This window comes from Cajanus cajan, chromosome 5 (genome assembly GCF_000230855.2).
Source record: "Cajanus cajan strain Asha chromosome 5, NIPB_CcT2T_4, whole genome shotgun sequence".
Classification (NCBI taxonomy): domain Eukaryota; kingdom Viridiplantae; phylum Streptophyta; class Magnoliopsida; order Fabales; family Fabaceae; genus Cajanus; species Cajanus cajan.
This window is the reverse complement of record NC_138521.1, coordinates 10,414,633-10,428,906: the sequence shown is the minus strand read 5'-3', so window position 1 is coordinate 10,428,906 and position 14,274 is coordinate 10,414,633. Positions and strand designations below refer to the sequence as shown.

General features: G+C 31.2%; 1 protein-coding gene across 1 annotated transcript; it reads left to right on the top strand.

The window, feature by feature from the left end:
* The first annotated feature begins 932 nt into the window (after positions 1-932).
* Positions 933-4,751, top strand: LOC145957829 (uncharacterized). The gene is made up of 4 exons (XM_083074233.1): positions 933-1,076; positions 1,253-2,208; positions 2,328-3,187; positions 3,301-4,751. Exons 1-4 carry the CDS (start codon positions 933-935, stop codon positions 4,749-4,751), a joined length of 3,411 nt encoding a protein of 1,136 aa, XP_082930359.1.
* Positions 4,752-14,274: the final 9,523 nt, after the last annotated feature.

The window sequence follows — 14,274 nt, the reverse complement described above, 5'->3', positions numbered from 1 at the left end:
GATAAATAATTGTATTTTTTAAAAGTATTGTATATATATAATTATAAAATTTGTAATGGAAGAGACTAAAATTGCACAATTATGATATTTGAGGGATTAAAATTGTTCAATTAAAAATTAAAGGACCAAAATTGCACAATTACAATTCTTTAGGGATTAAAGTTACCCAATTAAAATCTTGAGGATCAAAATTGCACAATTACAATACTTGAGGGATAAAAATGCAATTAAGCTTAAAAAAAATAATAAGATTTTAAAATTGAATGAAAAGGAATATTGATAATATCAAGTTGATAAATTGAACAGTGCATTGAAGAATTTTCCCACATCTGCAACTGCCATAAATAATAATATATACTAATTACACTGCAACTTTAACGCTTTGTTCTCCATCAAGATTTTATTTTCTATATTTAATTTATTAAGTCAGGGATAAGATTCTCATCAAGATTAATTAACAAATAATCTCCACTCTTAGTGTAAAGAGAATATTGTATCTAAATTTGAAGGTGGGACAATACCAAGATGAAGACACACGAGACAAAACCAAACAGTCACTGTTTTTTTTTATTTTTTTTTGGTATTTGATTTTTTTTTTCATTTCACCATTTTGTTATTTTTTGTAACATTAATTAGAATAAATTCATTTTCTCTTTTTTTTTTTCTTTCTTTAGTATTAATTATGATAGTCTAGATCCAATATTTGTAACATTTAGTGGGACTTGCTCCTATCAAATACTGGAACAACTATATATTCACTATACATATAACTAAAAATTACTTGTACCCATACAATAACTACAATATATGTTGATATATTATCAAAAAGTGTGGGTATAGACTATATTGACACATAAAATATATTGTTAAATCTCATTCAAAATCAACACTAAAATTGTGTGTAACTATATGTCAAATAGACATATACTGTCATGGGCCCAGAGGAGAATATTCCTCTTCAGGCAGAAAATGATAAGTTAGTTATTGAGGAAGGACACGTGGCAGCCTTTCCAGAGAATGCTTTGCTCAGGAGGAGCACACGCACTAAGATGACCAACACTAGGCTGAGAGATTTCGTGCAAGGAAAGTAGGCTGGCAGTATAATAACAACTTTTGCCCTTTAGTGAGAGTAGTGTAGAATGATGAATTGTCTCTTTCTCTTCTCATCTGGTATTTTTCTGATTTCTCTCTCTCACCTCATATTCTCTAATTCTGTACTCATCCTTTACTATTGGTACCTATTTGCTGATAGAAGAATACAATCACTGCCATTCCTTGCCTTTTCCTTTATTCTGATTTCTTTTCCATTTTAGTACTGTTACATTGGTGCTTTCATTCTGCTACATCAACTTTTCTGCAAATGGCTGAGAATACTCGCATGAAAGAGGTGACCTCAGATATTCGTGATTTGAAGAAAGTTGTAGAGCTGTTAGAGCAACGCGACAATGACTTTGCTGCCTTATTAGACACTCGAGATCAACAAACTGCTACCCGTTTGGATGGAATTGAAGCTGCTTTGGAGAAACTAAGACTTACTCTGGTTCATCAAGGACCTCATACTCCACCTCCTTTTAGCACGGTAAGCACAAACATCTCAGATCCACCTCCTGGGCCCAAACCTCCATACCATGTGAGAAATGTTAAGGTTGATTTTCCACGCTTTGATGGTGAAAATGTTTTGCAATGGCTGTTTAAAGCAGAACAATTCTTTGAATTTTATGGGACACCTAATGAACATAGATTATCTATTGCTGCCCTACATTTTGAAAAGGATGTGATCCCTTGGTTCCAGATGATTACTAGAACTCAACCTTTTCAAAATTGGAAACAATTTGCAAAAGCCTTGGAATTAGAGTTTGGTCCTTCACCTTATGATTGTCCTAGATCTACACTCTTTAAGCTTTCTCAATCAAATTCTATTAGTAATTACTATACTGAATTTATGTCTTTAGCTAATAGAGTTTATGGCCTTAGTCCTGATGCCCTCCTAGATTGCTTCATTAGTGGCCTTAAACCAGACTTAAAACGAGAAGTTATAGCACAAAACCCACTTTCCATTCTTAAGGCTGTGTCCTTAGCCAAACTCTTTGAAGAAAAATACATTCCCAAACCAAAATCTCAACCACCATATAAACCTTACACACAGACCACCCCATACACATACCTAAACTACAAAATTCCCAACCCCCTCTCTTGCCTACCCCCACAGTTAAACCATTCGCCCAACCGGCCAATCCTATTAAAAAAATGACACCCACTGAAATGCAGATTCGGCGCGAAAAAGGCCTTTGCTATACTTGTGATGAACGTTTTTCACCAAACCATAGGTGTCCTAACAAGCATTACATGATCCTGCAAGTTGATGAGGAGCAGTGCACCCATGAGGACAATGTGATTCAGACTGATTCTGTAGACAGCTTACCACAGGATGCAACTGATCATCATTTGTCTTTCAATGCTCTAAAAGGCAGTAGTGGAGTTGGTACCATTAAGTTCCAGGGTCGAATTAATGGTTGTCCAGTAAACATTTTATTGGACAGTGGCAGTTCTGATAATTTCTTGCAGCCACGGATTGCTCACTTTCTGAAATTACCAATCGAACCAGCCCCAAATTTCCAAGTGATGGTGGGAAATGGAAATTCAATGTCTGCTGAAGGCTTTATTTCTGACCTGCAAGTTGAGGTGCAAGGCTACACTCTCCAATTTCCTGTCTATTTGTTACCAGTAGCAGGAGCAGACTTGGTGCTAGGTGCAGCATGGTTGGCAACCTTAGGCCCTCATGTGGCTGATTACAGTGCTCTAGCCTTCAAATTTCTGCTAGATGGTAAGTTTATCACCTTATATGGTGAAAAACAGAACTTGCCTCAGCTAGCCCAGTTTCACCATATCAAAAGGCTTCATCAAACTCATGCCATTGCTGAAGTGTTTTCTATACAGCTACAAGAATCTGACAACAAGTCTGAATTCTGTGAGGAAATACCTCAAAATTTGGAACCTGCACTTGTTTTGTTGTTGCATACTTATAAGGAGGTTTTCACCAAACCCTCAGGTCTACCACCTCAACGGTTTCAGGATCATTCCATACCTTTAATAGAAGGCAGTAATCCTGTTAAGGTCAGACCGTATAGGTATGCTCACAGTCAAAAAGCTCAAATTGAAAAGATGGTTGCAAATATGCTCGCTGAAGGCATAATTACACCCAGCACTATAGTCCTTTCTCCTCTCCAATCTTATTAGTCAAGAAGAAAGATGGATCATGGAGATTTTGCACTGATTATAGGGCCCTTAATACCATCACAGTTAAGGATAATTTTCCTATGCCAACTGTGGATGAATTACTTGATGAGCTTTTTGGTGCACAATTCTTTTCAAAGTTGGATTTGAGGTCCGGATATCATCAAATTCTTGTGAAGCCAGAGGACAGACACAAGACTGCTTTCAGAACGCATCAAGGCCATTATGAATGGTTGGTGATGCCTTTTGGGCTTACCAATGCCCCTGCCACATTTCAACAACTAATGAATCGGGTGTTTCAGAAATTACTGAGAAAGTGTGTTCTTGTATTCTTTGATGATATCCTCGTGTATAGCCCCAACTGGTCCTCTCATCTCCAACATTTAGAAGCGGTTTTACAGCTTATACAATCTCATGTTTTGTATGCAAAGTTGTCTAAGTGCACTTTTGCTACACAACAAGTAGATTATTTGGGCCATACCGTTTCTGCGAAAGGGGTTTCTATGGACAAAGCAAAGGTGCAGGCTATTTTAAACTGGCCAGAGCCAACAAATCTCAAACAGCTCAGAGGGTTCTTAGGCATCACAGGTTACTATAGACGGTTTATAAAGAATTATGCTGCTCTTGCTGAACCGTTAACAAACCTGCTCAAAAAAGATGCTTTTCATTGGTCTGACATTGCATCAAAGACCTTTCAGAGCTTGCGAGAAGCCATTACCACAGCTCCAGTGCTTGCCTTACCTAATTTTAATCAGCCTTTTATATTAGAAACTGATGCATCAGGGACTGGTATAGGCGTTGTACTCAACCAAGGCAAACACCCTATTGCTTTTTTCTCCAAAAAGCTATCCCCTCGGATGCAAAAGCAATCTGCTTATTCCAGGGAGTTATATGCCATCACAGAGGCATTGGCTAAATTCAGGCATTACCTATTGGGCCACCAATTCACAATTAGAACTGATCAACGTAGCTTGCGACATCTAACAGATCAGACAATTCAAACCCCTGAGCAACAACAATGGCTTCACAAATTTCTTGGCTATGATTTCAAAATTGAGTATAAACCTGGGAAAGATAACATTCCTGCGGATGCTTTGTCCAGATTTTTTTACATGGCTTGGTCTGAAACTCAGCCAACGTTTTTGCAAGAGCTCAAACACGACATTGCCACGGATGAGTATTGGAACCAGCAGTTACAGGATTGTGAGCTGGGTAACAATCAGAATCCTCATCTTTCTAGTAAGGATCAACTTCTATTTTGGAAAGGCAGATTGGTAATTCCACAGCAGTCTCCCTTGATATCCAAAATCCTAGAAGAATATCATTGCTCTCCCATTGGCGGTCATTCTGGAATTGCAAGGACGATTTCCAGAGTGAAAGCAGAGTTCTATTGGCCCAAAATGAAGGAACAAATACACAGGTTTGTACAACATTGTTCCATCTGTCAACAAGCCAAATATGCTGTTGTGCAACCTGCTGGGCTGTTGCAACCTTTGCCCATCCCTTCTCAGATATAGGAAGATATCAGTATGGATTTTATCACTGGCCTGCCAGTTTCAAAAGGCTTTACTGTGATTCTGGTCATAGTGGACAGGTTATCCAAATATGCCCATTTTCAACCTTTGAAAGCAGATTATACAAGCACTCAAGTCATTGACCTGTTCTGCAATACAGTGGTTCGACTTCATGGCATGCCTAAGTCCATTGTCTCTGATAGAGATAAGACTTTCACAAGTAAATTTTGGCAGCAATTGTTTAAACTACAAGGCACCACATTGGCCATGAGTACAGCTTATCACCCCCAATCAGATGGGCAAACTGAAGCTGTCAACAAAGCCTTGGAGTTGTATCTAAGGTGTTTCACTTCACAATCACCTAAGACTTGGGTCAATTTTTTACCATGGGCTGAGTATTGGTACAATACTTCCTTCCATCATAGCATTGGCATGACTCCTTTCAAAGTGGTCTATGGCAGAGACCCTCCTGGCTTATTGAGGTATCAACCGTCACCATCTGATAACCAATCAGTTAAGGATTCCTTACTAGCCAGAGATGCTTTGTTGAACAAGCTTAAGGAGAATTTATTCAGGGCCCAACAGTACATGAAACATCAAGCAGATAAGAAGAGGATTGAGAAACACTTTCAGATTGGTGATAAAGTGTGGGTGAAACTGAAACCGTATCGGCAGCATTCAGTTCAGTTGCGACAGAATCAAAAACTTAGCATGAGATACTTTGGCCCTTTTACTATCCTTGCTAAGATTGGTTCGGTGGCTTACAAGTTACTGCTGCCAGTCAATGCTAAAATACATCCTATCTTTCATGTTTCACAGCTAAAGGAATTCAAGGGAGATGACACTGCAACAACTATTCCTTTTCCATTACTTATTGATGAAGAAGGTATCATGCTGCAACCTCTACAAGTCCTCAACAGACGTACGATTCTTAAAGGAGAGCAACTCATTCCTCAGGTCCTGGTTCAGTGGAGTGGACAAGAGGTTTCTGAAGCTACTTGGGAAAATGCAGAGGACATGAGCCACCTATATCCCAATTTCAACCTTGAGGACAAGGTTATTTTCAATGGGGGAAGCATTGTCATGGGCCCAGAGGAGAATATTCCTCTTCAGGCAGAAAATGATAAGTTAGTTATTGAGGAAGGACACGTGGCAGCCTTTCCAGAGAATGCTTTGCTCAGGAGGAGCACACGCACTAAGATGACCAACACTAGGCTGAGAGATTTCGTGCAAGGAAAGTAGGCTGGCAGTATAATAACAACTTTTGCCCTTTAGTGAGAGTAGTGTAGAATGATGAATTGTCTCTTTCTCTTCTCATCTGGTATTTTTCTGATTTCTCTCTCTCACCTCATATTCTCTAATTCCGTACTCATCCTTTACTATTGGTACCTATTTGCTGATAGAAGAATACAATCACTGCCATTCCTTGCCTTTTCCTTTATTCTGATTTCTTTTCCATTTTAGTACTGTTACATATACCTACATATATTGTACTTATAGCGACACTTTTTGTATGTCACTATATATAACATTTCTTGTAGTGATTTAACGCATTAATTTTTACATAGGAAATTATAAAAGTTTAAACAAAAGCTAATTAATTCACCACTATATATTAAATATAACTGATTATTTTTCGTAAGATTACTTTTAAGATTTATTTATTTATAATAAAAATTTAACTTTTTTTTTAATCTAAATCATATATATAATTGACTTTTACAGGCGAGCATGCGCCGATGTCAACATCGTTAAAGAAATGTACATATGGCTCAATTAATTAACTATAAAAAACCATCATTGTGGACTGAGTGCTTCCTTCCCCTTTTTCTCCATTTAAATTATAAACATGTAACTTCCAAAGCTTAGGATTTCTGGAACACAAGGGAAAACCGAACACTAATTTACTTCACTTCCTGCTCAAAGGAGGGTATGCATGTACATGTGCTGTGCATGCATTGGTTTATTTTCTTTATTTTGGTGAAATTTCACCCTAAATGAAGTATGATACAAGGTCCGAAACAAGAAAACCAAACTAATTCAGCATAGTCAAAATAAGTTGAATACAAATATATTCATAAATCGAGAGAAACAAGAAAAACAAACTAGTTCAACATAGTCAAAATAAATTGAATACAAATATATAATCATAAATCGAGAGATGCAAGCGACGCTGCAATTGACTGGTGAGTAATTATATTCATAACTTTCTACCACTTATTGCAATCAGTTTCTAAATGATTTTAAAAAACAACCATAAAAAAAAGTATGATGAAAAGCACCTAGCAAACCAGCTTTTCAACACCTGGGCATCATATATATATATATATATATATATATATATATATATATATATATATATGTGTGAATAATTGAATGGTACATTATCAACTAATATAGAGAAAGTACTTATTTTTCTTCCAAATATAACAGTGAAAAAACGACAACGTAAGTGAGAGGAATAATTTATATGATTATCATAGGTATTGACTAATCATAGGTATTGACCAAAGGTTTACTAACCCGTTAATGTCACTTTTTAAATAAAAAAAAATTTGTTATCATAAAATGAATTAGAAATTTATAATTTATATGATCATTATAGGTTGACAAAAAAGAATACATTAAATTGTATTATAATCAAATTAATCATACATAAATAATATAACAGGCTTACATTTATATGCAAAAAAAAAAATTCTAATTGATAATTGTTTCATAAAGATGAATACAAGAATCATAGATATAAAAAGAAAATGGTATCTATATGCCCACTTGATCAGCTTACTAAAGTCGCCTGACTCGTGGAAGAAATGCATACATGATTGTGACCTCATGGAAGAAAAAATTTAACACAATTACTTAAATGATAGAGCAACCATTCTTTTCTCCTTGCAAAGTAATTCCTTTTGTCTTTTCTTTTATCTGATCACATGTAATAAGAATTGTCAGTTGCGGTCATGAATTCTTTAAAAGAGAACAGAAAGATATCGTTTCTTGGGAACGGAAAGTGACATTTAGGACAAGTGTTTAATCATCTTCCATAAGACACGGTCTTGATTGCACTTTTTCATGTATAAATATACACGTAGTTTAAACATGAGAAGCAAGAAAGGAAGAGGGTGTACGTGAGGGGATATACAACAACAGCAACAGCACTTGTGTGACTAAGAGCAAGGGAATGGAGGAGCGTGGCACAACTCCAAGGGCAAGGCCTTATATTCCTGATCTCAACCAACCTGCTCTGCCTGATCTCAACTACCCTCCTCCTCCTCATTACTTTACTTATCAGCACCAACTGGAACTCAAACACCCACCTTCATTTCACCTACATCATGCCACTGCAGCTTCTATTGAAGGCAGCACTGATACTACTGCTGCATTCAAGCCTAAGACATTGCAAGATACTGAAACTCATCACAAAAGTTCCAGTTGGTCCAAAATGAAGAAGGTCCTTAATAGGTTATGGTCACGCTTCTCCACCATCTTCAAGGGTGCCCCTGCTCAGTAAATCAACAACATGCATATGTATTAGTAACCTTTCTTTTCAATAATCATTTCTTTCTCTCTTCCACACGTTCGGGTAGAGGCCAAACAAATTATCATCTCCCTAGGGAGGGGATTCTTTGAGCTTGAATTCAAGAATGACCATGACATTGGAACCACACTTGAGCAAAGGTGTTCTTGTAGGTTCTTGAAGTGTGGGGAAGATCTTCCCCTAGAATATTCTTGAATGCCAATATTCTAGGGGAAGATCTAATACACGTAACCACACTTGAGCAAAGGTGTTCTTGTAGGTTCTTGGGTTGAAGTCTTGCTTCCAAAGAGAGAAAGAAATGATTATTGAAAAGAAAGGTTACTAATACATATGCATATTGTTGATTTACTGAGCAGGGGCACCCTTGAAGATGGTGGAGAAGCGTGACCATAACCTATTAAGGACCTTCTTCATTTTGGACCAATTGGAACTTTCGTGATGAGTTTCAGTATCTTGCAATGTCTTAGGCCTAGATGCAGCAGTAGTATGAGTGCTGCCTTCAATAGAAACTGCAGTGGCTTGATAGTCTTGATAAGTAAAGGAATGAGGAGGAGGAGGAGGGTACGTAGTTGAGATCAGGCAGAGCAGGTTGGTCGAGATCAAGAATATAAGGCCTTGCCCTTGGAGTTGTGCCACGCTCCTCCATTCCCTTGCTCTTAGTCACAAGAGTGTTGTTGCTGTTGTTGTATCCTATCCCCTCACGTACACCCTCTTCCTTTCTTGCTTCTCACTTGTATGTCTAAACTAGGTGTATGAGTGTAAATTTATATGCGAATGGAGGGAAACTTTTTGTGTCATAATATTGTTGAAAAGAAATCCCGTGCGGGTGGGGGGACATACACTCATCCTAGAACGACATATAGAAATTTTAGATAGCTAGAGTAATAATTATTTATATATTTATAATATTAAAAATTTTATATATAACCAGCATATACGTGCCTTGACAGCAAGTAATAGATCTAGAAAATTTGTTAAGTGAGGTAATAAAATTTTATATATCACTTTTATTAAAAATATAATACTTTTTTGGAAAATATATTTTTATGGTAAAAAATTTAAAATATCTTATTTTTATAAATTATGATTATCTTATAAATAGAGAAACAAATTTTCCTTTTTTTCTTTCTTTCTAAGATTATATTTAAGTGTAATTTTATAATTTTTTTGTAACTTTTTTTTTTTTTTTTTTTTATAAAGATAGAAAAGATTAAGGATTAACTTATTTAAGATTAGATAAATAAAATGGTAAAAAATAATAGGATAAAAATAATAAAATTATTAATTTGTTTTTTTTAGTATCTTTTAAATTTCTGCACCCATTTAAAATAAAAAATATTTAAATGTGTATTAATTTGTTTTTCTTTCTCCTTCTCTTCTCTAAAGCAATGCATTGTATGTTAATATGAGTTGTGTCATGCTATGATTTGGAGTTTTGCAGTTGGTAAATATTTTGGTTCACCATAACAACAAAATTCTTGTAGTTCTTTGTCTCCTCAAGAATGGAAGCTTTGGAATAAAATTGCAAGTTTAAATTGTACATTAAATTTCTTTTTCTTTTATACATTGAACAATTATTCTCATGAAAATGAGACTACTTTGTTTGTCAATAGTGCCTAGTATTTTGCATATGGTTGTAATTTCTTGCAGCACTATGGGATTGTATACTACAAGAAAAAGTTTAATTTCCCACGGACAAAAATCCATTGGAAATTTTCCACGGATTTAGATCCGTCAGAAATTTTCGATGGAATTTTAACTGATGGAATTTCCGACGGAATTTCTCACGATTTAAATCCGTCTAAAATTTCTGACGGATTTAAATCCGTATGAAATTATTAAATAAAATATAAGCCAATTATTTTTCAAATGCAAACAATCCTGATCCCATCGATACACACAATAATGCACTATATAATATTTTCATTATTATATGAGTGTTTTCAAAATATAAATATATTGTAATGAATAAGATAAATATAAATTAGAGTGAGTGAGGTATGACTTGCCTATATATAATTATATGTTTAGGTTATTATAAATTATAAACTAATTAGCGTAAATGTGTTTTTTTTACTTATCTTGAAAAATACCAGCACATGACGTCCAAATTTAAGAATAACATATCTTTTCTTTAATTTTTAAAAATCACTCATCTCTTTGAAAATAATGTTATTAATTAAATAAGGGAGAAAAAAAGTTAAATTATGTTCTGCAAATCATATATATGTATCTATCATTTATTTCTAAATTACATTCAATACTAAGTCATTTTTATGAAAACTTTCATTGATCTTCAATTTTGAAAATAAGATTTTTTCAATTCATTTTTAAAATTATTACTTAAATTTAATATATTTTTTAAATCACCGTGTGCATGATATTTAAAATAAATTTCAAAAAAGTTGAAATAATGAAATAAGAGATCAAATCTCATTTAATTATTGATATTTGTAATAATAAATCATTTTCTCTTAATAGTATATAAATAGTATTATCTTATATAAGTAGTTGTATATGCCACTTAAATAAATAAATAAGAAAATTAATACTCACTTAAAAATTTGAGAAGAGATATACGTATGACGTTATTGAGAAAAACTTCAAGTAGGGGTTAATGGAATTTTTTCTAGGTTAAATCTTCTTTATTTAAAACTTAAAACATTAAATTTAAAATAATTACACTAAATAATTATTTTTGTTCCTAATAACTGATTGATTTAAAAATATCTCTTCAAGTTGTAGTAATTTCTTAAATTTACATTTTATTGATTTCTGAATTTTATATTTAAGTAAATCAGTAAAATACAAAGTAACGAGTATAAATATGAGTATTTAAAACTTCAATGAATCTATATATAGAAAGTAGAGATAAAGACAGAGAAAATGAATGGAAGAAAAATAGTTAAATATATAGTTATTTGATTATCTATAGTAATAGATAAAGAAAAATATACGTCATCTTGTAACTGATTTTGTCTAAAAAATAATAGATAATCATACCTTTAATTCTTAAGAAATAAATAAATAATTTTTAATTATTTTACTTTTAAAAAGATTTAAAGACACAAAGTGTCTGTTTCCTCTTTTAATTCTCCTAGTATATATATATAATGGTACGTGATAAACTAATTTAATATATATATGAAGAGGGATCTTTTTACTCAAAGAGTAAGTTTACCTAGACTTACTCTATTTAATAACTCTTGTTCGACATTAAATTTTAACGATCCAACTGTTCAATTTAAAATTCTTAATGCATAGATCAAATCTGCAAATTTTTAGAAAATTTAAAAATCATTTGATACTTCATTTCATTAATTCAAATTAACGGATAATCATAGAATCATTTTATACATTGATTCAAATTAATGAAACGAAGTATCAAATAATTTTCAAATTTTCTAACAATTTACATATTTGATCTATACATTAAGAACTTTAAATTGAACGGTTAGATCGTTGAAATTTGATATAGAACATGAGTTATTGAACGGAATAAGTCTAGCTAGACTTACTCTTAGAGTAAAAAAATCCATTCTCTTTAATATATACACCATATATATACACATATATATTAAATGATTTTATCTATAAATTTTGTTAAAAATAAAAATAATATTAAAAATTAAATATTTTTATAAATACTAGGAGGGTTGAATCACTTTGTGCCACTAATAATGATATGTAGATAGAATATTAGAAGATTGTATGTAGTTATTTAGAGAAAATATAATTTTTTTAGAAATTCTATGGTACCCACATTGTTTGAGAGGGTATCCGTACAGTTATAATTATAATTTTATTTTATATTTTATATTTTTAATAATTTATTTAACTAATATTTATGATATTTTATTCTTTTAATTTTTAAATTATTTATTCATTTTTTTTTATTTTATATATTCTAATTTTATGTGTAATAATATGATTATATATTTAAATAGTTTAATTTTAATAATTTATTATGTATATTTTTGTCTTTTCACTTAAAATATTTGAATTTCTATATTTTAATTTGAATTATTTTTTAAGTATATTTTTGTCTTTTTTTCTTAAATTTTTGAATTTCTATATTGTAATTTTAATAATTTTTTTATTTCTATTATTTATTAATTCTTTTCTTTGTTAATGTTTATAACATTATTAAAATTTTATAATTTTAATCTCTATAATTTTATCTTACTTTTTATTTTATAAATATAATTTGGATTATTCATTTTATAATTAAATTAATTTTTTTAAATTTTTTATGAGTTTACATTCTAAGAATGTATTGAAACCCCTCAATCTTTGATTATTAGATAGTAACAACATGAATATTCTGATTATTAGACATTATGTTATAATTCTACTGATCGTACTATATGTTATTTTGTAAAAAAAAAAAAGAATTTCACAGAATTTCCCACGTACTAATCCATGGGTAATTTTCCACGGATTTGTCGGTGGGTAATTGCTCAATAACTTTATATTAAATGTGAATTTTGTAAATTCAACTGTTAAATTGAAAATCTTTTACTCTTAAATCATATATACAAAATGTTATATTAATCGAAGATGATTTCTTATAAAACAAAATTAAATATGTCGAAAAATTTATATTTTCGATGAGAAAATTTTTGTAGGAAAAGCTATAATATTGATGAAATATTTCAGACAAATTTATATATTTGTAAAAAATGTAAGAACTGATTATAAATTTGATATGAAAATATTATGATATTATTAGATAAGATTTTAAGTTAGTATTTTATTAATGGTTGATAATTAAAAAATAAAACAAGGATAAATACTTTTTTTGAATTTTATATGTTTGATTTAAGATAACTTACAAAATAACTCTTCGTAAAGTTATTCCGCTCAATAACTCATGGTGTGTATTGAATTTTATCGATCCAATTAATTGTTAAACTAAAAGTTATTAAATTTTACTAATAATTAATATAAAAAGATTAATTAGTTTTAGAATAAATTATTTGCTAATTAACAATATAATTGAAACATTAATTATTTTAAATTATTTAACTAAAATCTTATTGACAATTTACTATATGATCTTAATATTTTTGTATAACTAATATCTGATTTTAAATTTGATATGAGAATATTATATATAATTAGATAAGATTTTAAGTTAGTATTTTATTAATAGTTGATAATTAGAAAAAAAAAACAAGGATAAATACATTTTTTGAATTGTATATGTTTGATTTAAGGTAAATAAATATATTAAATTAATTAATAATTTATTTAAAATATTAAAATTTAATTTATAAGTATGTAATAAATAAATATTTATAATTTTATAAATTATATTATCATTATAAATTATAAAATTAAAAAATTAAAAAATTTAAATTATAATTTTAAATAGAAATAAATAGATGTTAATTATAAAAGTAAGTACATATAAATAAATAATAATTAAATATATTATTATTATTATTTGTAATATAAAATTATTATATATTATTATTTTTATAGTACAAATATGAGATTGTATATTTGAGGATGACTTAAATGAATTAATTTGTACAAGTTATACTGACAACATACATATACATTTCGATAGCTTACTCATCAGAACTTCATAGTTAAGCGTGCTTGACCTGGAGTAGTACAGGGATGGGTGACCTTCTGGAAAGTTTCCCAGAAATTGCACAAGTAAGGATAAAACACGCTAAATAGTGAAATATCGTGAAATAGAACCCTTGAGAGACCAAATATGAGTGTTGTTACATTAATAAATTTATTAAAATTAAAAAAAATTATAATTTCCGTTCCCATGGATAAATCCGTGGGAAAATCCGTCGAAAAGTTGCCCATGGATAAAAATCCGTCGGTAAATATTTCAGACGAGCAATTTACCGACGGATTGGTGTCTGTCGGTAATCTGTTGGAAATGCACTATTACCCACGGATTTTTGGCATTTTCCACGGATTTTGACTGTCTGTAATAACAAATTTTCTTGTAGTATCCGAGTT

Coding starts and splice junctions, on each gene's coding strand:
- LOC145957829 (XM_083074233.1), top strand. CDS start 933: ATGGGCCCAGAGGAGAATATTCCTCTTCAGGCAGAAAATGATAAGTTA. Junction 1,077..1,252: donor ACACTAGGCTGAGAGATTTC/GTGCAAGGAAAG, acceptor ATTTGCTGATAG/AAGAATACAATCACTGCCAT. Junction 3,188..3,300: donor TGCAAATATGCTCGCTGAAG/GCATAATTACAC, acceptor ATACCATCACAG/TTAAGGATAATTTTCCTATG.